This window comes from Myotis yumanensis, unplaced genomic scaffold, assembly GCF_028538775.1.
Source record: "Myotis yumanensis isolate MYYU_CA2020_CCGP unplaced genomic scaffold, mMyoYum1.0.hap1 SCAF_22, whole genome shotgun sequence".
Classification (NCBI taxonomy): domain Eukaryota; kingdom Metazoa; phylum Chordata; class Mammalia; order Chiroptera; family Vespertilionidae; genus Myotis; species Myotis yumanensis.
This window is the reverse complement of record NW_027223773.1, coordinates 11,789,264-11,813,920: the sequence shown is the minus strand read 5'-3', so window position 1 is coordinate 11,813,920 and position 24,657 is coordinate 11,789,264. Positions and strand designations below refer to the sequence as shown.

Sequence of the window (24,657 nt, the reverse complement as noted above, 5' to 3'; positions counted from 1 at the left end):
GGGGGAGGCTCTCTTACTGGCCCCACCACCATGGGTGTCCCCAGCTCATTCCGTGTGAGTACAAGGAATTGGTGTAAGGGACAGTGGAAGCAGTGTGGCCCGGTGTCCTAGCGAAAGGACAGAGGGATGGATGGGGTCATGAGCCGAGACCCCAAATTAGGCAGCGCTGGCTCCTCCCGGCTTGAGGGCAAGCAGCTGGCATGCCGGAGTTCCCAGCAGCCCTTGAAGGTTGGTATGGCTTCAGTACACGTCTAGCACCTACTGTGTGCGAGCACCGAGCTGCCTCTTGGCCACAGACGTGGGCTCTGTCGCCTCACCTGGGCACCTGGTCTGCCTGCCACACCTGCTTTTCTGCTGTGAAAGACCGTTGCCTACGGGAAAGAAAAGTAACTCATTTTCTTGGACTCGATTGATACACAGCTACTTCTTGATGCCATCAGGCCTGATAAATGCAATGGATTCCTATTTTTGTAAAGAATATATTTTTATTGATTTCAGAGAGGAAGAGAGAGGGAATATGAAACATCTGTGATGAGAGAGAATCATGGATCGGCTGCCTCCTGCACGCCCCCTACTGGAGATCGAGCCCACAACCTGGGCATATGCCCTGACCGGGAATCGCACCCTGACCTCCTGGTTCATAGGTCGACACTCAACCACTGAGTCACACCAGTCCGACCGAGAGAAAATTTTTAACCAATAAAATGTTGACAAAGCATAGAAGGAGCAAAGAGTGCGTTAGCTTCGTGAGGTTTAATTCATAGTTTAGTATAACCCAGCTGGATTTAAAGAGTCTTCGCTGCCCTTGGAGAACTTTGTTCTGGAAGATAAGGCTGCGTGTGCTCCGTGGGCTCCTTGCACCAGCAGAGAACTCTTCCCACATGTCGGGGGCTGACACCCCATGGGTAAGGTCAAAGAGGGGTCCGATGCTTGTTCCCGGGAGCCCTCTGTGGACTCCCACCAACCCTGGATCCGCTGGCACCTGGAGGCCCCACAGCTTTGCCCCCTTCCTTCCAATCCTTCTGGAAAGAATGCTCTTCCCTGATTAGAACCGCAGCCAAGTCCGGGTCCGTTGGAGGAGTGGAAGTGGGCTGGGCGCCTGCATCCCCGGGTCCGCTGGAGCCCTGGCCAGCATTGCATTCATTCCACCAGCAGCAAAGCCTAAATGGTTGCAGAGAAAAGCCACTGACTGCAGCAGCCCCTGGTGTTTGCTGAACACGCCTACCGCCGGGCCCACCTTCCCCCCAGCACGTTCCGACTTCAGACTCTGAAGCTGCCGGCTGCAGGCTCCGTGCTCGGCTTGGCTGATTTCCAGAGCATCCAGGCCAGCCAGCCGGGCAGGGACTGAAATACCACCAGCGGCGAGGCGCTCGCACCACATGGAACCTTCTGCCGCCAAAGGCAACAGTGGCGCGGGGAGCAGCACGCCAGCCGCAGCCCCGGGCCGCCGGGCTCCTCGGGGAGGGCAGGTCCCAGCACCATGGTAAGAACCTCTGGTTTCCTCTGGTTTCCCGCAGACCCACGCTGCTGCCTGAGGACGCCCTGCAGGCGGGTGGGAGCGTGAAAGGACAGCCACCTGTGCTCCGGGGCCACGGTCAGCTTCTCAGGGGAAGGGCAGGGGCAGCCTCGCCACCAACTTGAAGAGACAGCCGCTGGTTTGGGAAAAATGACTCCTTTCGTGTCTGGGGTGATGCTGCCTTGTCACTGAGGAGGGGTGTCGGCCGGGTTCTCCCCGGGAGGATAGTCTCACGGTGACCTCAGTCGAGCCGGCTGCGAAGGGCACCCGCTCCTCTGAGCGCGGTTGTGGTTTCCGGGAGACTTTGGGGCAGTTGCTGCCTGCCTTCTTGATGTTTTCATGTGTCTCCAAACCGGGGCAGCTTTCTGTTTTGACGAGTGAATTGTCACCGTCTGCAGACTCCACCGCTGGTTGGAGGCATTTGCAGGTTAAATGTTACCAGAGCCAACGTCTAAGTGATGCATTTATTTTTTTCCTTTTAAAACTGTCATCATGCCCGGCCGGCGTGGCTCAGTGGTCGAGCGTCGACCTATGAACCAGGAGGTCCCGGTTTGATTCCCGGTCAGGGCCCATGCCCGGGTTGGGGGCTCGATTCCCAGTGTGGGGTGAATAGGAGGCAGCCGGTCCATGATTCTCTCTCATCATGGATGTTTCTATCTCTCTCTCCCTCTCCCTTCCTCTCTGAAATCAATAGAAATATACCCTGCGTGGCCAGATTATTATGTCCACCCCATCAGTACTTCATTGACACTTCCAAAAATACTGAATATTGAAAACTTCCTAAGCAAATACTCTCAAGGTTTTATTATATTTATTTGCATAACTCATTCACTTCATTGTACTGATTGGGTGGGTGATCATAATAATCTGGCCACTCAGCGAATATATTTTTAAAAGCCTGTCATTTGCAGGCAGAAGTGACAAGAGCCCACATTGTGTGACTTTGTTGGGGGGAAGTTTGTCGATTCCCTGTGCAGAGCAAACATGGCTGGGGCAGGTGCGCCTTGTGGACACATGAGGTCCTTGGAGGGGGCGTTAGGATTGGCCGTGGACATGACCGTGTGCTCAGTTCCCGGTCTCGGCTCCGTGTGACTTTTCTCCATCACCTGTGCCACGGGGAGGGGCGGGAGGAGGAAGACCCCTTCTAACAAGTGAAGCCACTGGATGATTTCTTTAAGGAGTCAAGGATGAAGGTAATAACATTGCGTAACATTTAGGAGAAAATAGAAGCCATTGCTGTGTAGCCAGTGCGCCTGATAGACACGTGCTTGACGGCACAGCTGATGTGTGGGAAACGATTGTTCCGTTTATAATCCCGATGAATGGAGAGCGCTGATGAGGGGAGTGTGGGCATTTATAGAAGTGGGTCGGCCTGCTCAGCCACGCGGAGAAGGGCCACGGGGGGCTAGGTGGACGAGAGCATCTCGGCTCAGTTCCTGACCTCCTCGCCCACCGGGGCACCCGTCAGCGGCTGGGAGACCCCGGGAAAGAAGCTGCAAAGATGAGGGACAGGCTCCCCCCCCCCCTCACTGAGCTCTGCTACTGTTTTGGCATCTCCTCTGTTGTAGACGTGCCTCTGGCCTGTGGAGAAGTCAAATTAAAGGCACTTATTTCTCCTGAACCAGCAGGACCGGGGCGGGGGGGGGGGGGGGGGGGGTGGGGGGGGGGTGAATCACCTCCCCAGCCTGAGGGTTCACGGGGCTCCTTCGTGCTGGGAAGGCATAATCATTCTTTTCTTCCCCTCCGTAGCCCGAGAACATTCCTTTAAGGATTAGAAAGCACGGGGCTGAAATGCCCAGAGAGCCCCTGCCAGCGCACTTTCAGCGTGGGCACGAGCTTAAGGCCAGTGGCAGTCTTTTTTCTTTCTTTTCTTTTTATTTTATTTTATATATTTTACTGATTTTTTACATAGAGGAAGGGAGGGGGATAGTTAGAAACATCGATGAGAGAGAAACATCAATCAGCTGCCTCCTGCACACTCCCTACTGGGGATGTGCCCACAACCAAGGTACATGCCCTTGACCGGAATCAAACCTGGGACCCTTGAGTCCGCAGGCTGACGCTCTATCCACTGAGCCAAACCAGTTAGGGCTCTTTTTTAAAAATATATTTTTTTATTGATTTCAGAGAGGAAGGGAGAGGGAGAGAGAGATAGAAACATCAATGATGAGGGAGAATCATTGATCGGCTGCCTCCTTCACACCCCCCACTGGGTTTAGAGCCCACAACCTGGGCATGTGCCCTTGACTGGAATCGAACCTGGGACCCTTCAGTCCACAGGCCGGCGCTCTGTCCACTGAGCCACACCAGCTAGGGCCTAGTGACAGACAGCCTTGCACAGCGGTCAGGGAGAAATACCAGGAGGTGGTCGGGGGCTGGGGCACATAGACACAATAGCACGGCCTGCTATGAACGTGTTTAGATTTTCAAAGGAGCCAGCTTCCTTCTGAGTCCAGGAGAGGGACCGTGGGGACCGAGAGGGTGACCAAAAAGGGGTGGGGGAGGGGGGGGGGAATGTGACTGCAAGCTGCCTGCTTCCAGGCCATCCTCTGGCTCTCTTGACCCATGACCGTTTAGAGAAGACGTTACCCAATTGTACATCAAAACCAAAGCTTTGGTCTGCACCAGCTCTTCCCAAACGCAGACACTAGGATGATAACACTTGGGCAGGGAAGACGCCCTACCCAGCTGGCTTTTGCAAAGGGAACTGTGTGTATCTTCCCTTTGAGCCGGAACCCGGTCCGGAAAGCAGGGCGCTGGCAAACCAGCCTTTGACTGCAAGGGGAGTGCATCTACGGGTTCGACTTGCTCTAAGGCCCCCCCACAACGACGCGAAGGAACCTGATCTGTTTCTCATCACACAAATGCAGTCAGTTACCTTCCCAGAGCAAAGGCGCTCAACCCCTGGACCTCGTGAGAGTCAGCAGGGTGGGGCCCGCTGGGTGGTATACCAGATGGCCAGCGTGGCGTGGGCTCTGGCCTAGGGTGGCTTTATTTTTTATTTTTTAAACTACAAAGGTAAAAGCATTGCAAATAAGGAAACCCACACTGCATGGCTACTAACAGCTTCAAATTATTCCAAAGCCAAGAAAATGTCTCGATGTTTTCCAATAATATTTTGTAAATATGTAGGACATCAGTGCTATGTTTTAATCACTTTCGTAATCTTCATGCTTCCTTGTAGGCAGATGATGTTGTTGTTGTTGTTGTTGCTGCTGCTGTTATTGTTGTTATAATGATCATCCTGATTGTACTGAGGCAAGGCACAGAAATGTTAAGTACTTTCCTAAGGACACACAGCTGGTAAGAGAGAGAGTGCCAGGGTGGGGCCCTGGCTTCTTAAACTGCCTCACCACATAGCCTTCAAAGATACAGTGGGGCCTTGACTTACGAGTGTCCCGACTAGCGAGTTTTTCGAGATAGGAGCCGTCTCTCGGCCGATTTTTTGCTTTGAGTTGCGAGCTAAAATTCGGGTTACGAGCCAGCTTCAGATACCCCACCACTAGTTGGCGAAGCGAACGTCACAGTGAACGCCACAACATCAGCCCAGCATCACATGTCTCACTCATTCACTTTATGATTTGACATACGAGTAATTGGAGTTACGAGCTCCGTCACGGAACGAATCAAACTCGTAAGTCAAGGCCCCACTGTACAGTGAAGGGAAGCCAGGCCAAACCTCCCGTGTCGCAGCCTCTACAACTTCCAGTCTTGGATGTGTCTCTTCCCTCCTCATATCCAGTCTGCTCCTAAGTCAGGTGTGTTCTTCCTTCTTGATGTCACCTGCATTGGTGCCCTGGCATTTGCTCAGTGTGATGCTGTGATTTATGACATGACATATATATTGGTCTTGGTCCTGTTTCTGGCACAGAGCTCCTAAGACCCTTGGGATTTCCCACGTGATGAGAGCAGTCAAAGTGTCTCTTGTTACGTTAGGGAGGTGACTTTTGGAACGCAGCACATAGAATAAAGGGTGAGTGATTATATTCATTAGGATGGGTGAAATACTAATTGTCAAGAAAGGGGATCGTGCCCTTACCGGTTTGGCTCAGTGGATAGAGCGTCGGCCTTCGGACCCAAGGATCCCGGGTTCGATTCCTGTCAAGGGCATGTACCTAGGTTGCGGGCACATACCCAGTAGGGAGTGTGCAGGAGGCAGCGGATCGATGTTTCTCTCTCATCAATGTTTCTAACTCTCTATCCCTGTCCCTTTCTCTCTGTAAAAAAAAAATCAATAATAAAAATACATTAAAAAAACAAACAAACAAACAAAAAGGGGATCGTATGGTAACAATTTTAGGGGGTTGAATGTATTGGTGTCTTAGAGTTTCTCCTTGAAGATGGTGTAAGGGCATTAAAAATTATAAATTATAAATTGCTCATAGCAGCAATATCATACAGATGAATAGCCTCTCTCGTTCATTTTTCTGTGGTCTCCGGTGAAGGAATCATACTGCATGGGCTCAAGGAAGTGCAAAACTAAGCAAATATGAACTCGGTTCAAATTTCCATCCCATTAGTCGGCCTCCTGGGTACCGATGACTCCTGATGGATGCTGGACAGGTCGCATTGGGTGAGAAGACCCAGACCTAGCATGTAGGGATGATGGATAAAAGGCAGCCATTGACGTCGTTGTCGACGAAGCATAAGGTTGATTGTAAAATCAATGTGACAGATGGAAGACCTGGGAATGAACTAAAAGAAACTAATTAGCTGGGTGACCTGGGAATGAACTAGGTTCAAGATGGATGGAATCTCTGGGAGATGCTCAGAGGATTGCAGGAGAAATGATACAGCTCAGGTTGTTGACCTTTACTGCAACTTTAAGTACACTCCCCCCCCCCCCCCCCCCGTACCCCGTGAACATGGACATGGTATAACATCAGACTCCTCCGGAGGTCCCTCCAGTTGAGCTTATAATAGATCAAGTTCACTCTCCCCTCCCCTTCCTGTTCTTGCTTCGACTCTCCATATTCATTGGCATTCCCAGGTACCCATTAGTGTTTGCCTCTCTCTGTCATCTCTTCTCGTCTTACTCTTTGCATTTAGCAACCCATTGTGTGGATCATGTGCCCAGAGGTCGTTGGCCTCTAAGGACTTGGCTGTGGGCATCTGCTTTTGGCTCTAGGAAGGGTTCAGACTCCCCCAGATGTATCACCTTGAGTCAGCCTCCCTTGTGACGCCACCCTAGAAGCGCAGCTCTATCTATTTGGGGAAATTTGGTGTTTGGAGTTGGAAGTTTGCTGTGGATTTATAGCCTTTGTTACAAAAGTTCTTGGATTAATGTCCTCATTTGTTTAATTACTGTGTTTATTTTAGTTTCAATAGTGAACTTAAAATATAGTATAGAAGTGTTTTAGGGGACGGATAAAAACTCTGATAGAAAGGGGGAAAAGTACACCTGTGTGTGCTTAATAAATCTCACTTTTACACTAGCTGTTATGCTCTATCTGATTTTAACGTTTATTTTTTAAATTTATTTTTTGTTAGTATTACAGATGTCCCCCGTCTCCCCCTCCACCCAGCCCTGCCCCACCCCAGGCCTTCACCACCCTATTGTCTGTGTCCATGGGCTATGCATATACCTTCTTTAGTTGATCTCTTCCCATCCTCCTATCCCCTTCCCCCTCTGAGATCTGTCAGTCTGTTCCATTCATTCATGTCTCTGGACCTATTTTCTTGGTCATTTTATTTTGTCCATTAGATTCCACATGTAAATGAGATCATGTGATGTTTGTCTCTCTCTGACTGGCTTATTTCTCGTAGCGTAATGTTTCTTATGAACACTATGGCTGATTAATTAGCTCATAGGATGCGTGGCTCATCAGTGTGGGTGTGTTGTCATAGCAACAGCAGGCTATACTTTAATATACCTAAGGCTTCCCCAGTTTGTGTTCACTTAGCATAGAGATCCTTTACAAAACTGTGTTTATTATTTATGTTTAATTAAATTGAAGAAAAAAATACCATTTACCTTGTCTAGGACTTAGAATTGCCTATTAAGTTTGTGTGAAAGTGCATTAGCAAATAATGGATAAATTTTTTAAGATAGCTAAAATTAAAGACTACATCAAAATGGATATAATTGACTCTTGGATTATATATGCTTCCTCTCCCTGACCCTCTTCTTCATTTGCTTGAGGTACTGGTTTACTTAAATCAAGGGGTTTTCAGTATAATATTTTTATTCAAATATAACATGCAAACTGAAAAAGTGCATAAATCATAAATGTGCAGCTCACATTTCTGCACAATGTACAGTCTTGTAATTAACACCCAGCTCAAAGAATAGAACATACTTTATTAAAAATATATTTTATTGATTTTTTTACAGAGAGGAAATGAGAGGGATAGAGAGTTAGAAACATTGATCAGCTGCCTCCTGCACACTCCCTACTGGGGGTGTGCCCGAAACCAAGATACATGCCCTTGACCGGAATCGAACCTGGGACCCTTGAGTCTGCAGGCCGACGCTCTATCCACTGAGCAAAACCGATTAGGGTAGAACATACTTATTTTTAAGCTTTATATACCCTCCTTCATTTGTGTTTCTAAAAAGAAGCAAAAAATCCCATTGATGTAAAGTTACATCAATACATCTTTGTGTAGCCCGGCCGGCCTGGCTCAGTAGTTGAGCTTCGACCCATGAACCATTGATAGAAACAGCCATGATGAGAGAGAATCATCAGTCGGCTGCCTCCTGCACGTCCCCCACTGGGGATCGAGCCCATGATCCGGGCATGTGCCCTGACCAGAAATGGAACCGTGAACTCCTGGTTCATAGGTCAACACTCAACCACTGAGCCACAGTGGCTGGGCTGGATCTTGTACCTTTTGATGCCTTTAAAGATCAAAGGGAAAATATAATTGACTTATCCAAAGGACTTAAATAAAGTTGGCAGATCGTATGATTGGTTTTTTTTTGGTTTGAATTAAACCTTGTGAAGTGGGAAGTTGGAGTGGAGAGAGGTAATTCCTTTGTTCTCGTCTTAGCCTTCCTTGCAACATGGTAACATCAGGATTGGGGCCTTGCAAATAGACGGTGTTCAATACATGTTTGTTGCATGAATACGTGAAACTATAAATATAGACCAGTATCCTCAGTATATTAATTAGAAAATCTAAGGTGCAGAATAATGGGTTTATGTTGCTCTATTTGCGTAAAAAGGGGACAACACAAACATGAATACATCTCTATTCTGGATTAAATATGAATTCTGGGGCACACCATAGCCTGGTAAGAGTGGTTGCTTCAGAGAAAGAGAACTCGCAAGGGTGCCCATAACATCTTGTTCTCCCCCAAAAACCAACTGAAAAAGTTAAAGAGACCATGTTACTTTAAAACCCTCGGTATTGGGGGCAAGAATTAGAAATTGAAAGTACTGCTGGATTCCTAAGGAATATGGGCTCTCGGTTTCTTTTGTGAGCTTTGATAGCTTCCGTTTATTGTAAGAAAAAAGAATTGACATTTTTGGATCATTTTGCTTCTTGCCATCTGCCACAGAAACACTGACATGGGGCTGAGACAGGCACAATGTCAAGTTGGCACCATTTAGCGAGGGATTAGTTTTTAATGCGAAACATTCCAAGCTTGTATCTCAGTCTCGTTTTCAGTGGCCACACTTTCTTGTTAAAAGTCTGCCTTTGGTCTCTTGGGCTTTTTTAAAAAAAAAACCATGGCTTTCCTCCTAGGCCAGTGGTCGGCAAACTCATTAGTCCACAGAGCCAAATATCAACAGTACAACGATTGAAATTTCTTTTGAGAGCCAAATTTTTTAAACTTAAACTATATAGGTAGGTACACTGTTATGAACTTAATTAGGGTCCTCCTAAGGCTTAGGAAGAGCCACACTGAAGGGGCCAAAGAGCCGCATGTGGCTCGAGAGCCGCAGTTTGCCGACCACGGTCCAGGGGATTGCCATTTGGGTTTTCTGTACCGCTGATCTCATTGGGAAGAATGGACGCAAATGCCCAGGAGCGTGGCCTTTGTCAGCCCTGGCCCCTCTGCTGTGGTCCTCCAGGGGGCGCCACTCTCAGCAGCCCGCTGGGCTTCATACCAGGGGCCTTTGCCTGGGGTCACCCTGGAAACAGAGACCATTTGCTCCTCTGTGGTTGTACTGAAACCCGCGTGTCTTGTTGATAAAGCTCTCAGAGATGGTCCGTGGTCTTAAGCTTCAGCGTGGACGACAGATTTCTAAAGACATAGCCTGTGCCATTGGGCACTGAGCAGGGGCACCGGCCACGCAGATGGGGGCGAGGCCCCGCCCGTATTACCACATGGCCCCTCAGACTTCACGAGGAGTCCCCTACATTGGCAGCTGCCGTTGTGGCCCTGTCTTTATAAGAGGGGCACACAACCCTTTCACACACAGGCGTGTTCTTCAGAGTGGGAAGAACTCGCTTTGCATTCATCTGGGGGATGACCCCAGCTCATTTTGTGGAGCAACTTTTCGGCCAAAACTTCCTGTCTTTGGGAACAGGTAGCCTTCTTCAGGGCGTGGGTGTGAGCTCGAGGTCAGCGTGCGGGTGGGTCCAAGTACACGACCTGCCTCTTGAGACAGCCCAGCTGATGAGCAGCGAGCACAGAGGCCCAGCCTCAGAGGCGGCTCTGGAGCTGCAGAAGGGCAAGCAAGGGGGCGGGTTGCCATTTTGAGAGTTCATCTACAACAGTGGTTCTCAACCTTCCTGATGCCGCGACCCTTTAATACAGTTCCTCATGTGGTGGTGACCCCCAACCATAAAATTATTTTCGTTGCTACTTCATCACTGTCATTTTGCTACTGTTATGAATCGTCATGTAAATATCTGATATGCGGGATGTATTTTCATTGTTACAAATTGAACATAATTAAAGCCTAGTGATCAATTACAAAAACAATATGTAATTATATATGTGTTTTCCGATGGTCTTAAGCGACCCCTGTGAAAGGGCGGTTCAACCGCCAAAGGGGTCGTGACCCACAGGTTGAGAACCGCTGATCTAGAACCAACAACTGACTAGGGCTCAGTGAAGGGGACCCAGCTCCAAACTCAAACGGGACAGTCACACATGTGCCCACCACCACCACGCTTTGGTCTGGGGTAGTTTAGCACAGGGACCCCATTGTAGCAAAAGACAGAAAGTCTGCAGTGAGAACCCAGCCAGCCACCAGGACAGGAACCAAGTGGCGGTTCATCACATGATGATTCGTGGTCATTTTTGGGGTGTTATGGACTGAACGTTCTTGTCTCCCCTACATTCATATATTGAAATCCTAATCCCCAATACGATGGTATTGGGAGCTGGGACCTTTTGGAGGTCATTAGGTTTAGATGAAGTCATGAGGGTGGGCTCCCAGGATGGGTGTAGTGCCCCTATAAGAAGAAGCAGAGCCCAGCTGGCGTGGCTCAGTGGTTGAGCATCGACCTATTAACCAGGAGGTCGAGGTTCGATTCCCGGTCAGGGCATATGCCTGGGTTGCAGGCTCAATCACCAGCATTGGCTTGCAGGAGGCAGCCAATCAAGAAGAAAAAGAAATAGAACCGTTTCTCAATCTCAGCCATGGGAGGACACAGCAAGAAGGCAGCCGTCTGCAAGCCAGGAAGAGAGCCCTCACTGGGAATCAAATTTGCCAGCACTTTGATATTGGACTTGTAGCCTCCAGAATTATTAGGAAGTAAATTTTACTTTAGGAACAAATCCTCATGGTGATTTATAGATGCAGCAGCTTGATTGATCCTGAATATTAAAAAACAAAACAAAACACAATGATTTAGATGCCATTGGGAAGGTACTCATGACAAGAAGTAAAAGTGGCCCTAACCGGTTTGGCTCAGTGGATGGAGAGTCGGCCTGCGGACTGAAAGGTCCCAGGTTCGATTCCTGTCAGGGGCATGTACCTTGGTTGCGGGCACATCCCGAGTAGGAGATGTGTAGGAGGCAGCTGGTCGATGTTTCTCATCAATGTTTCTAACTCTCTATCCCTCTCCCTTCCTCTCTGTAAAAAATCAATAAAACATACATTTAAAAAAGAAGAACAAAAATATTTTATACAGTTTTCCCGAGATGTTCCTGACATCTGCTGCCACGTTGGTAAATGTTGGAAGAATATTTCCATTCTTGTTTCCACAACCCGCAGTTAAACTTCGACTGCTGGTGTGCTTTTCCGTGGGTTAAAGTATTTCCAGAAAGCGTGCGTTCTCGCTCCTGCATTAAAGGCAAACATCTGCCAAACCGGAGTTATTAAGCTGCGTTCGGCAGATGTGAACGTTGGACCGGCTTCCAAGGAAATTCGATTTGGCTTTGAGGGTTATTTGAACCTTTTCAAGATCAAGTTTCCCTTTTCGCCCGCATATCATTCGTGACATCTTATTTCTCAGCGGATGACTTTCTCGTGGCCGTTCACCTTTGGGCTGTCACTTGTTGTTCACAGAGCCCTGGCTTGAGGCCAAGGGGTGAAGGCACCGTGAAATGTCATCTGGTCGGCGGGACCACGTCCATCACAGAGGACGGTGGCTGCCTGCGCCCGAGACATTTGGCGAGAACCTTGGCCTGGATGCCTCGCTTTCCATCACAGAGGGGGTGACTGCTGACCCCCAACGCCGTGGACAGTTTGGCTATTTCTTTGTCACACTCCCAACATCTCTCCTCCTGTTTTACCCACGTACACGTTTATTATCATGGCTTCTTCCCCTCTGAGCCTTCCCTCCACTGCTGCTTCTAAAATTATACACTTAAGCCAAACCGGTTTGGCTCAGTGGATAGAGCGTCGGCCTGGGGACTGAAAGGTCCCAGGTTCGATTCCGGCCAAGGGCATGTACCTTGGTTGTGGGCCCATCCCCAGTAGGAGGTGTGCAGGAGGCAGCTGATCGATGTTCCTCTCTCATCGATGTTTCTAACTCTATCTCTCTCCCTCTCTATGAAAAATCAATAAAATATATATTTTTAAATTATACACTTAAAATGAGTGCAGTGGTGCCCAGCCAGTGTGGCTCAGCGATTGAGCATTGTCCTTGGAACCAGGAGGTCATGGTTCGATTCCTGGTCAGGGCACATGCCTGGGTTGCAGACTTGATCGCCAGTAGGGGGCGTGCAGGAGGCAGCTGATCAATGATTCTCTCTCATCATCTCTCTCTCTCTTTCTCTCTCTCTCTCTCTCTCTCTCTTCCTCCCTCTCTCTGAAATCAGTAAAAACATATTTTAAAAAATCAAATAAGTACAATTAAATGTTTGCACAACTGAAAGTTCATTCCACAATATTTCACCCTGGTGTACAATGACAATTTGAGATCATAAAGCACTGGGAAAACAGAAGTTAGAGGGCTTGGGTGATGGGGGCAACGGCTTAGGTTCAGTGTGGCATTTAATGAACAGATAACCTGCAGTTGAAGAGCTGAATAAATGAGCCCATGTATTATGCTTCCGAATTTTAAAGATAATGTGACTTTTTAAAAAAAAAATGTTTTTATTGATTTTTAGAGAGAGAGAGGAAGGGAGAGGGATAGAGAGATAGAAACACCAATTGACTGCCTCCTGCACGCCCTACTAGGGATGGAGCCCACAACCTGGGCCTGTGCCCTGACCAGGAATCGAACAGGTGACCTCTTGGTTCAGGGGTCAGTGTTCACTGAGCCACGCCACCTGGACAAAGATAAGGTGACGTTTTGCACAGATAGGAGACTTGCTTGATCAGATCAGCCGTTTAAAGGAGTTTGGAAATAGGGCGGACACGCTCACCCCCTTTTCTAACCATGGCTCACTTGTGACTGTACCTACTAAAATAACGTTTGTCTTACGATAAACATTGGGAGAGTCGGGGGAGCTATTTTTCTAGCCAGAGGTTAGCTGGGTCCTCCTGGAGCAGGATGTGAGACTGCAATCGGAGTCTCGGCCAAGACAGGTGATGGCGAAATCGGGAGTGATTTCAGCTTTTGTTTGTATAACCCACCAGATAGCATTTATTCTTCAGTGCTCGCTGTGTCCGACTGAACTAGGTGTTTCTTGGGCTACATTTTTGTGGCCCCTCCTCTTCCTCAAGGCTGTGAGGATTCAGTGTCTGCTTCAATGGGGACAATCAGAAGAAAGGTATTTGGAAGTTTCTGCAAATTTCTAGGACAGAACATCCACCATTTCAGCTCTAGAGAAGTTCATTCTCCAGAACAGTGGTTCTCAACCTTCCTCATGCCGCGCCCCTTTAATACGGTTCCTCGTGTTGTGGGGACCCCCAACCATAACATTATTTCCGTTGCTACTTCATCACTGTAATGTTGCTTCTGTTATGAATCGTCATGTAAATATCTGATATGCAGGATGTATTTTCATTGTTACAAATTGAACATAATGAAAGCATAGTGATGAATCACAAAAACAACATGTGATTATATATGTGTTTTCCGATGGTCTTAGGCGCCCCTGTGAAAGGGCTGTTCGGCCCCCAAAGGGGTCGCAACCACAGGTTGAGAACCGCTGCTCTAGAACAAAGAGGGATTCAGCGGTTTTATTCTGGTTACAGGGACTTTCCTCCCTGGTCCCCCATCTTTACGGCTTAGATTTTTTTTCTGTTTTGACAAGAGAAGAAAAACTACCAAGAACATAGCCCTAACCGGTTTGGCTCAGTGGATAGAGCGTCGGCCTGCGGACTGAAGGGTCCCGGGTTCGATTCCGATCGGGGGCATGTGCCTTGGTTGCAGGCACATCCCCAGTAGGGAGTGTGCAGGAGGCAGCTGATCGATGTTTCTCTCTCATCGATGTTTCTAACTCTCTATCCCTCTCCCTTCCGCTCTGTAAAAAATCAATAAAATATATATATTTTTAAAAAGGACATCAAGTAATGTCTATTAATCAGATTTACTCCTTTAAATGGGGGCAAAGAGCCTGGCCAGCATGACTCAGTCGTTGAGCATCGACCCATGAACCGAAAGGTCCCCCGTTGGATTACCGGTCAGGAAACATGCCTGGGTTGCAGGTTCGATCCCTAGTAGGGGACATACAGGAGGCAGCCGATCAGTGGTTCTATCTCGTCATTGATGTTTCTGTCTCTCTCTCCCTCTCTTTTCCTCTCTGAAATCAGTAAAAATCTTTTTTTAGAAAAAGAAATGGTGGAAGCACGGAGCCTTTACTGGTCTCGGCTGTAGGTGGTACCCTCACTGAGTAATTTACAGCTGTCGTCATTGGCTTGCGACGCCTGCCATGGTTTATGGATCTTTAAGGACTCTGCCTCCACCTGCTAGGCATCATATAATGTTATTACTTGGTACGTCGGGAATTACATTCGCCCCCACAGTTGCCAGCCTTCCCATACTCACTGATTACCATATGCAGTGCTATTTGTCACTTTTGAGGGAAACTGGCTCTTGTACATGTTCAAATATTAGAAAGGAAAAAATGAGCTTGGATGTTAAAGAATAAAATATACTGGTCCATGGGGAAATTTTCCTCATGGTGGGCATAATAAGTAGAAATATAGCTTTAGTAGAATAAATCCATACTGTGTAGAATAGTACCAATCAAATTGTTTCTTTCTCTCTAGCCAGTTAAATAATGAATTAATACTGTAACGCTTCCCATAAATTGGTGTTCTATAAATTAGGGGACCTTATACTTTGTCTATTCATATTTTAAATTACTTTCTTTTTTGTTATATACATAGAGCTACCTCAACATCTATAATCATTTTCCTTATTACTCTTTATTTTTCCGTCTTTTTACAAGACATCTTACATTTTTTAAAACAGCTCTTTGTGAACTTGTATGCATATATGCATAACCCATGGACACAGACAATAAGGTGGTGAAAGCCTTGGGCGGGGGGCGGGACTAGAAGGGGTCAATGGGGGAAAATAGGGGACATATGTAATACTCTCAACAATAAAGATTTTTTTAAATATATTTTATTGGTTTTTTTACAGAGAGGAAGGGAGAGGGATAGAGAGTTAGAAACATCGATGAGAGAGAAACATCGATCAGCTGCCTCCTGCACACTCCCTACTGGGGTTATGTCCGCAACCAAGGTACATGCCCTTGACCGGAATCGAACCTGGGACTCTTGAGTCCGCAGGCCAATGCTCTATCCACTGAGCCAAACCGGTTAGGGCAACAATAAAGATTTTTTTAAAATAAAAAATAAAAACAGCTCTTTGTAAAATTTTTGATTAAGGCAGGGAAGGTCAACATGGTGAAGATTTTTGCAAAACAGAAAAGTCTGATGTGTATTGTTCTGTCTAGTGATGGGCACTGTGAAACCATGAATAATTCTATGTGTTCCTCTCATTCTCAAGTTTATGTAAATCAGATCCTACAGTTACCCTGTCGCAAACGTCTCTGACTAACCTTGCTCCTGAAATGTGTTCCATACCGTTCTCCCAGCATGAATGGACTTGAAATCCCTCATTCACTTTCTTGGCAACGTTGACGGCAGGGAGGGCTGTAAACGTTACAGAAAAACAGAGCTGTGACAGGCTGAAGCCTGTGTCGGAGAATATTCTGTGTGGAAAACAAATATGCCCCCCTCCTTCCCCCTTTTAAAATATTTCTTTTAATTTTTATGTTTTTCAGTTCCAGTTAGCATTCAGTATTATTTTGTATTAATTTTGTGTCCAGTGTACAGCTTAGTGCTTCGACAGTCATGTACTTTACAAAATGTTCCCTCCGATATTCCCAGTACCCACCTGGCCCCGTACATGGTTATTACAATATTATTGACTATATTTCCTGTCTGTACTTTACCTGCCTGAGACTGTCTTGTAACTGCCCATCCGTACTTCTCAATCCCCTCACCTTTTTCTTTTTAAATGTATTTTTATTGATTTCAGAGAGGAAGGGAGGGGGAGAGAGAGATAGAAACATCAATGATGAGAGAGAATCATTGATTGGCTGCCTCCTGCACACCCCACACAGGGGATTGAGCCTGAAACCTGGGCACATGCCCTGACCAGGAATTGAACCGTGACCTCCTGGTTCATAGGTTGATGCTCAAATCACTGAGCCACGCCGGCCAGGCTCACCTTTTTCAATAAATCAACAAACAAGTGTCGGTGAGGATGCAGAGAAAAGGGAGTCCTTGTGCACTGTTGGGAGGAGTGCAGATTGGCACAGCCAGTATGGAGAAACAGTATGGAGGGTCCTCAAAAAATTAAAAATGGCCAGAACCGGCTCAGTGGATAGAGCGTCTGCCTGCGGACTCAGGGGTCCCGGGTTCGATTCCGGTCAAGGGCATGTACCTTGGTTGCGGGCACATCCCCAGTGGGGGGCGTGCAGGAGGCAGCTGATCAATGTTTCTCTCTCGTTGATGTTTCTGGCTATCTCTCTCCCTTCTTCTCTGTGAGAAATCAATAAAATATATTTTTAAAAAAAATTAAAAACGGAACTGCCTGATGACCCAGCACTTCCACTTCTGGGAATATATCTGAAAAAAACTGAAAACACTAATTCAAAAAAATATACACACCCCTGTCTTCATTGCAGATACAAGTAGACTTGGTATACAGTAGGTGTTTGATAAATGTAGTTAAAACTGATTTTTACTCTTTACTCTTACCTCAATTGTAGGGTCCCAAAGATTAGGAACTACATGTTTACTCTTCCTACAACTGAGGTCTTTAAACAAGCTTGCTTTCAAGTACCATGAGGTTCTTCATTTTGTCCTTCATTAAGCCTCAATATTGGACATTTAGTTATATTGGACAAGCCATGATCATCAACTAATTTTTTTTTTCATTTTAGCCTCCATTGCTCAACAACCCCATTCTCCCCTCCCCCCCCCCCCCCAGGCCCAGAGATAAGAGTTTAAATTAACTAAGAAGAATTTTTTCTGTTTTATGATTATTCATACACTAGAGGCCCGATGCACGAAGATTCATGCAAGAATGGGCCTTCCTTCCCCTGACTGCTGGCACCGCCTTCCCTCTGGCCCAGAGCTGCCTTTCTGCCTTCCCATGCTGTCCAGAGGCCTGGAGCGGCTGGGGTGGTGCGGAATGCCTGCATCGTTGCCAACGATGCAAGTGTCCCACCCGCCCCCAGCTGCTCGGCGCCTGCGTACGCAAATTAACCTGCCATCTTTGTTGGGTTTATTTGCATACTCACTCCTGATTGGCTGGTGGGCGTTATGAAGGTACAGTCAATTTGCATCTTTCTCTTTTATTAGAGTAGATGTTTTTGAGACAGAATATGGCTTTATTCCCTAGTAATATGGCTTTTTCTTCTAGGGAAGAATGAATAGGCTGAGTTAATGTTACATATCCAGCATTTTCTTAAGTGTGTCCTGTGTTTTTGACCAGAGTGCATTTCATTTGGAAGCATTCCCAAGCCATGTGAGATGTGAGTGCCAACATCTCTTTCAAACACAAATTGGATTTGACCGTGTTTACGTTGGACATGTGCAATTTAGTTCTTTCTTTTCACCTACATTCTCGCTACTCATGCTGAGACAACCTTCAGAATAGTGACACTTCTAGTAGCTTTTCTCAGTCAATTCACAAACATGTATTGAGCCCCTACTGTGTGCAGAGCACAGCACTAAGCGTGTGAGGAATGCAGATGGGAATCATGCACAGTCTTGTTCTCCAGCTTGGGAGTTAATTATTGGGGAAGGTTCAGCTTTGTGGGGAAGGAAATGGCTAGAAATGGAATCCTGGGAGGAACCGTAGGCTGCCACTCCACCTGTTGCTTAGTGCTCATGCCTCATCTATAGCTCCCTCAGTTGATCCCTACGAGTGAGGGGGCTCAGCCAGAGCCATTTTTTAAAAAAATATATTTTTATTGATTTTTTTACAGAGAGGGATAGAGAGTTAGAAACATCGATGAGAGAGAAACATCGATCAGCTGCCTCCTGCACACCCACTACTGGGGATGTGCCCGCAACCCAGGTACATGCCCTTGACCGGAATCGAACCTGGGACCCTTCAGTCCCTAGGCCGACGCTCTATCCACTGAGCCAAACCGGTTAGAGCCAAACTTGGCCTAATCCTTTGCTCATGGCTCTAGGTACTGCCGCACTTCCCTGCCACTTCCCTGGGTCTTTTACGTGAGGAGGTGAGATCCTTTGTTGTTAAGAAGGACATGATCTTCCCGCGGGCTGTCAGGAATAACCTGAGCGGGTCTGATGGAGGACGACAGGCGGCAGACTGCAGGTTGAAATGCTAAACCTTTGCCTTTCACGGCGACAGCACCAACGCGGAAGCAGAAACACATCATCTCTGTCATTTCCAACGTTTCAGTCATTGGAATTAACAATTGCACCAAGGGCATTTGACCTTGGCATCAAAGAGTAGATGCTTTGCAGGATTTTGCTCATGGAAATGTTTGTGAAGTAGGTTCTTTATATGCCAACAGAGAGAAAGGGATATAAAGATTAAACTTAAGAAGAGAGTGAATATTAAAAAGCTCAAGCAGCCAGCCAGTGTGGCTCAGTGGTTGAGTATCAACCTATGAACGAGGAGGTCACGGTTCCATTCCCGGTCAAGGGCACAAGGGGTTGCGGGCTCGATCCCCACTGTGGGGCATGCAGGAGGCAGCCGATCAATGATTCTCTCTCATCATTGATGTTTCTCTCTCTCTCTCTCTCTCTCTCTCTCTCTCTCTCTCCCCCCCCCCTTCCTCTCTCAAATCAATAAAAATATTTTTTTTTAAGTTGAAGCAGAGAATAAGGAAAGAAACAGTGTTTAGGATATCTGTCCTTGTTTCTCTCTGCCTAACTCCAACTTAAGTACCAGCACTGGAAGGTTTTGTTGTTGTTTCCTTTTTCCAGTTGGCCAGGGTCTATCCTTACCTGGCCAGTTAGTTACTCTAAGCGGGAACTTTAATAATTTGTACTATTATTCCTAGGAAACCACATCAGGCTTTTAAACACTCTAGCGATGGTATAGAGCAGCATTGAGGAGCCTTCTGCAGGACGCCAGGCTTGTGCTGTAGATGAGATTGTATCTCTCTGAGCTCATAAAACAGAAGGGTAGCCGACATCCAGGGTCGTTGGGCTCCCATAAATCCACGGAGCTCTGAAGGGGATGCTGATGTAGCTTCGGGGCCACTGTTTACCTTGATCTCCCAGGAAACACGACGGACCGCTGTAGAGAGAGCGGAATGGATGTCTACCCTTCAAGGCAGATGAACTTGAGTCTTATATCATTTTATATTATCAAAGGGAAGAGCATAAAAAGTCCGAGTGCCATATCTATTTCAGTCTGCTGCTTGGGTACCGCTCAGAAAATCTTAAACTGGGTATTTGTCCCTCTAAGAGTGCTTGAGGGAATTTTAAATCCTAGCGCAGTGAGACACTCAGCACTGTTTGGGGATTGTCGTTGACATTGTTGTAGATGGCGCATGTTACCACGGTAATATCATAAATAACATCTAAACAGGGTAGCAGACATGGTACGGATGACCGGGTTTATGAAAACTGTTGGCGTAGATCGTTAAAACCGGTTGAGAGTGTCAGCAATTATAAGATGCACATTAAAATGCAAATGCTCTTTTGATTAATTAGAAAATTAACCCCAATGTGATGTGCGTGCCAGGGGTCGAGAATTTAAAATCGGGGAATAATCACATTTCCACATTTTAAAAGGTATTTATTTACTTACACGGCTAGGACACTGGTTACTACTGCCGATGGAAAAGTGGCCTGCCATTGGTCACTTTCCCCTCGTTCCAGGTTCATATTCTTTACCGTCCAACATCGACTTGAGGACTCACCCAGCACCCCGTCTTCTCCATGGCTTTTAATCATCATCCCTCTACCCCGTCTCAGTCACCCCCTGCCATGATTACACCTTCGATGTGACTATTAGCAGGACAGTGTTGAATCTACTCTGCTTTCAGCTCATGTGCAACATGACTGTGATTTTATTAAATGCATGTCCTTCTGTCCACAAATGTGGGCATCTCTATTTAATTAGGTCTTTGATCTTTTATATACAAGGGAATATTACCCGGCCATAAAAAAGAATAGCCTTACCATTTGCAACGATGTGGATGGACTGAGAGGGTATTGTGCTAAGTGAAATAAGCCAGGACAGAGGAAGACACATACCATATGGTTTCACTTCTAGGTAGAAATCTATAAAACAAAGAAGAGAAACAGATCAGAGACACTGAGAATAAACCTGCTGGTTGCTAGATGGAATGGGGGTTGAGGAACTGGGTGAAAAAGACTGTGATTTTATTAAATGCATGGGATTAAGAAGTACAAATTGAGAGTTATAAAAGAGTCACAGGGATGCTAAAGTACAGCATAGGGCAGTGATGGCGAACCTATGACACGCGTGTCAGAGGTGACACGCGAACTGATTTTTTTGGTTGATTTTTCTTGGTTAAATGGCATTTAAATATATAAAACAAACATCAAAAATATAAGTCTTTGTTTTACTACGGTTGCAAATATCAAAAAATTTCTATATGTGACACGGCACCAGAGTTAAGTTAGGGTTTTTCAAAATGCTGACACGCCGAGCTCAAAAGGTTCGCCATCACTGGCATAGGGACTGTAGTCAATAATGGTAATAACTATGTATGGAGCCAGGTGGGTACTAGACTTGTGGAGGGATCACTTCATAAATTATGTAAATGTCTAACCACTATACTGTACACCTGAAACTAGTACAAAACAATATTGAATGTCAACTGTAATTGAAATAAAAATTTTAAATTAAAAAAAATGACAATTTTCAAAAATAGTAAATTAACATTCACCACCTAAATTCCATAATCGTTAAGGTTTGCCATATCTACTGTTAATATTGCTGTCCTCTCTGAAAATCAGGCAAGTGCTTCATTGGGGGTGTGGAATTTTAGAGTGAGGAATTGGTGTCACCGTCTCCTCCAGGGCTGGCACATTAGTTTCACTGAACCCATTTGCAAATACTCTGCAGCCCTCGCTGGTCTGGCTCAGTGGATAGAGCATCGGCCTGCGGACTGAAGGGTCCCGGGTTTGATTCCAGTCAAGGGCACATGCCGGGGTTGCAGGCCCCATCCCCACTGGGGGGCGTGCGGGAGGCAGCCAATCAATGATTCTCTCTCATCATTGATGTTTCTACCTCTCTCTCTCTCTCTCTCCCTTCCTCTCTGAAGCCAATAAAAATATATTTTTTTAAAAAAGAAAATACATAGCAGACAACATGTAGATGTCACCTTTACCCACTTCTGGAGGGAGTCTCCTCTTCAAATCAAAGCATATTCCCAATAACCAAGACTTGGAAACAGCCTTCGTGTCCGTGGCAGATGATTACATAAAGGGTGTGGCACAAATATGCAATGGGACACTACTGAGCCATAAGAAATGATGAAACAAGTAATATTGGATTTTCTAGTCTTGGCAAGATTTTGCCCTCATGATGCCCAAAATGCTAGAGCTAAGAGGAAAGTAGTTAGCAGATTTTGTGTTTATGAATATTGACACAGACCGTTTCCATTTAAAGATAAAATGAAACAAAAGCAGAGGCGGGAGCTTTTGCGGCAGTAGAGGAAAGCGAGAACTAAACAGAAAACTAAGAGAGAAAGAAATGCATAAACAAATAAAACTTGGTCAGAGCAGAATCCCCCAAAAAGGAAAAGATGGAGGTAGAAGTAAATGAAAAACAAGGAAAGGGGGAGGGCGGGAAGAGTTCTGACATCAAAGATTGGGACATAGAGAACTTCTTAAATGTACAAAAGTCTTGCCCAGCCGGCGTGGCTCAGTGATTGAGCTTCGACCTATGAACCAGGAGGTCAGAATTCGATTCCCAGTCAGGGCACATGCTTGGGTCTTGGGCTTGATCCTGAGTAGGGGGTGTGCAGGAGGCAGCCAATCAGTGATTCTCATTATTGATTATTGGGTCTCATTAGTGATTCTCATTCTCTCTCTATTCCTCTCTGAAATCTATAAAAATATATTAAAAATAAAAAGATGGGGCCAGGGACAATGGCTGAGCAGTCTTCAGCAGCTGCTCTGTGTGAGAGGAAGGAAAATGCTAGACCCCAGACTGGTAGGCAGCTCACACCGGTTTCCACTGCAAATCAAAACTTCTCTGGGAGTCGGTCAGTGTCCTCCTGATAGGCGAGGTTGGGGGTCTGGACCCTAGAAGAGCACGAACAAGAATCAACCAATGAGCCCTAACCGGTTTGGCTCAGTGGATAGAGCGTCGGCCTGCGGCCTGAAGGGTCCCAGGTTCCATTCCGGTCAAGGGCATGTACCTTGGTTGCAGGCACATCCCCAGTGGGGGGTGTGCAGGAGGCAGCTGATGGATGTTTCTCTCTCATCAATGCTTCTAACTCTCTATCTCTCTCCCTTCCTCTCAGGAAAAAATCAATAAAATATACTTTTTTTAAAAAGAATCAACCAATGAGGGTATAAATAACTGGAACAACAGATCTGTGTTTCTCTTTCCCTCCCTGCCCCTCCCTCTCGAAAATTAAAACAACAACAGCACACAAAAACACTCCTCTGAAGGAGCTAGCTCTGCCTGGAACATTATCACTTCAGACCTAAGTGAAATGGTTTTACCTGTGAATCCTTTGCTACAAACATAGGAGCTCTTCCCCAGCTGATGTGAGTGTCCGGTGTGGGAGGCAGCCAGTCGATGTGTCGCTCTCACACTCATGTTTTTCTCTCTCTGCCTCTCCCCCTCCCTTCCACTCTCTCTCTCCAAAAAAATCAATGGAAAATTATCCTTGGTGAGGATTTTAAACAAAAGAAGAAAAAAAAAAGGAGAGGTGAGAATGAATCTGGGATGTGGATTGAAATTTGAAGTGTTGGAGTGAACTCAGGTTTTTATTTAATTTTATTATTATTATTAATAATCATTTGTACTTGTTGGCTATTTTATTATTTTTTATATATATTTTATTGATTTTATACAGAGAGGAAGGGAGAGGGGTAGAGAGTTAGAAACATTAATGAGAGAGAAACATTGATCAGCTGCCTCCTGCACACCCCCTACTGGGAATGTGCCCGCAACCAAGGTACATGCCCTTGACCAGAATCGAACCTGGGACCCTTCAGTCCGCAGGCCGACGTTCTATCCACTGAGTCAAACCAGTTTGAGTTAGGGCTGAACTCAGGTTTTTAATATATAGAGACAGATGTCAAAATAAACAGGAGAAAGAGAGAGAGAATGAATGAGAATGAATTTCCTAGCGTTGTGCACTGGGAGGGTCTGGGAGAGGCAATACCCCAGTAACAACAGACATGCTTAGCACTTAGGTCTTGGTTTCTAAATAGTATTCTCCACTAAAAGAAAAAACTGGAAACAACAAATGAACAAACAAGGCAAACAAAACTCAACAGACGCAGACAAAGTACGGTGGTTACCAGAGGGACAGGAGGCAGGGAGAGTACAGGGTAAAGGGAATCAAATACTGTTTATGGTGACGGAAGAGTTGCCTTTGGGTGGCAAACACACATGGCAACATCCAGCTGGAGTGTCGTAGAATTGTACTTGATGCCTAGAAAGGATTGAGCCCGCAGCCCGGGCATGCACCCTGACCAGGAATCGAACCGGGACCTCCTGGGTCCTAGGTCGACGCTCAACCACTGAGCCACACTGCAATCTCTAATCAATACGTGTTGCCTCTCCGTGTCACCTTTTATGTTTAGGTTAGCGACGCTTACTCCTTTTCTCTTCCTGATTCCATCACTCCCTAGTCCAGGGGTCCTCAAACTTTTTAAACGGGGCCAGTTCACTGTCCCTCAGACCGTTGGAGGGCCGGACTATAGTTTAAAAAAAAACTCTGAACAAATTCCTATGCACACTGCACATATCTTATTTTGAAGTAAAAACACAAAACGGGAACAAATACAATATTTGTATTTGCATGTGGCCCGCGGGCCGTAGTTTGAGGACCCCTGCCCTAGTCACTTATTTTGTGGCCTAGGAGTGTGTGGAGGGGTTCTTTTTGCTCTGGAGGGGGTGGTACAGATGCCAGGGAGGGAGGCCTGAAGAGCCCTTGCTGTTAACGGCTAAGCCAGAGGGAGATTTATGAACAGCCTGACCCAGCTCAGCCCGCCTCCAGCCGGACACGGTCACCCTGTGCAAAGGGCTGCTCTGGGGCTCAGGGCGGTGCTGTGCGCTTCACCCCACTCGGCCCCACAGAGCGGTGTGTGTGGGAGTGGCTGTGCGTGCACACGGCTGGTGATGGCCTTCCCCCGAGTCTGTGGGGAAGGAGGTTGATAACAGAGTCTGGGAGGTAGTGG

General features: G+C 46.5%; 1 protein-coding gene across 2 annotated transcripts in view; it reads left to right on the top strand.

Annotated features, from left to right (window-relative positions):
- Positions 1-24,657, top strand: part of PLD5 (phospholipase D family member 5) — a 171,582-nt gene that overhangs the window by 42,641 nt on the left and 104,284 nt on the right. The window contains exon 1 of one of the 2 annotated variants that reach the window (XM_070401089.1): positions 1,335-1,483. The exons of the other annotated variant lie outside the window; for it this stretch is intronic. Within the exon in view, the coding sequence (XP_070257190.1) occupies positions 1,481-1,483 (3 nt within the window). The 5' untranslated portion in view covers positions 1,335-1,480. Of the gene's footprint in view, positions 1-1,334; positions 1,484-24,657 lie in introns of those variants that run through there. 2 annotated transcript variants of the gene reach the window in all.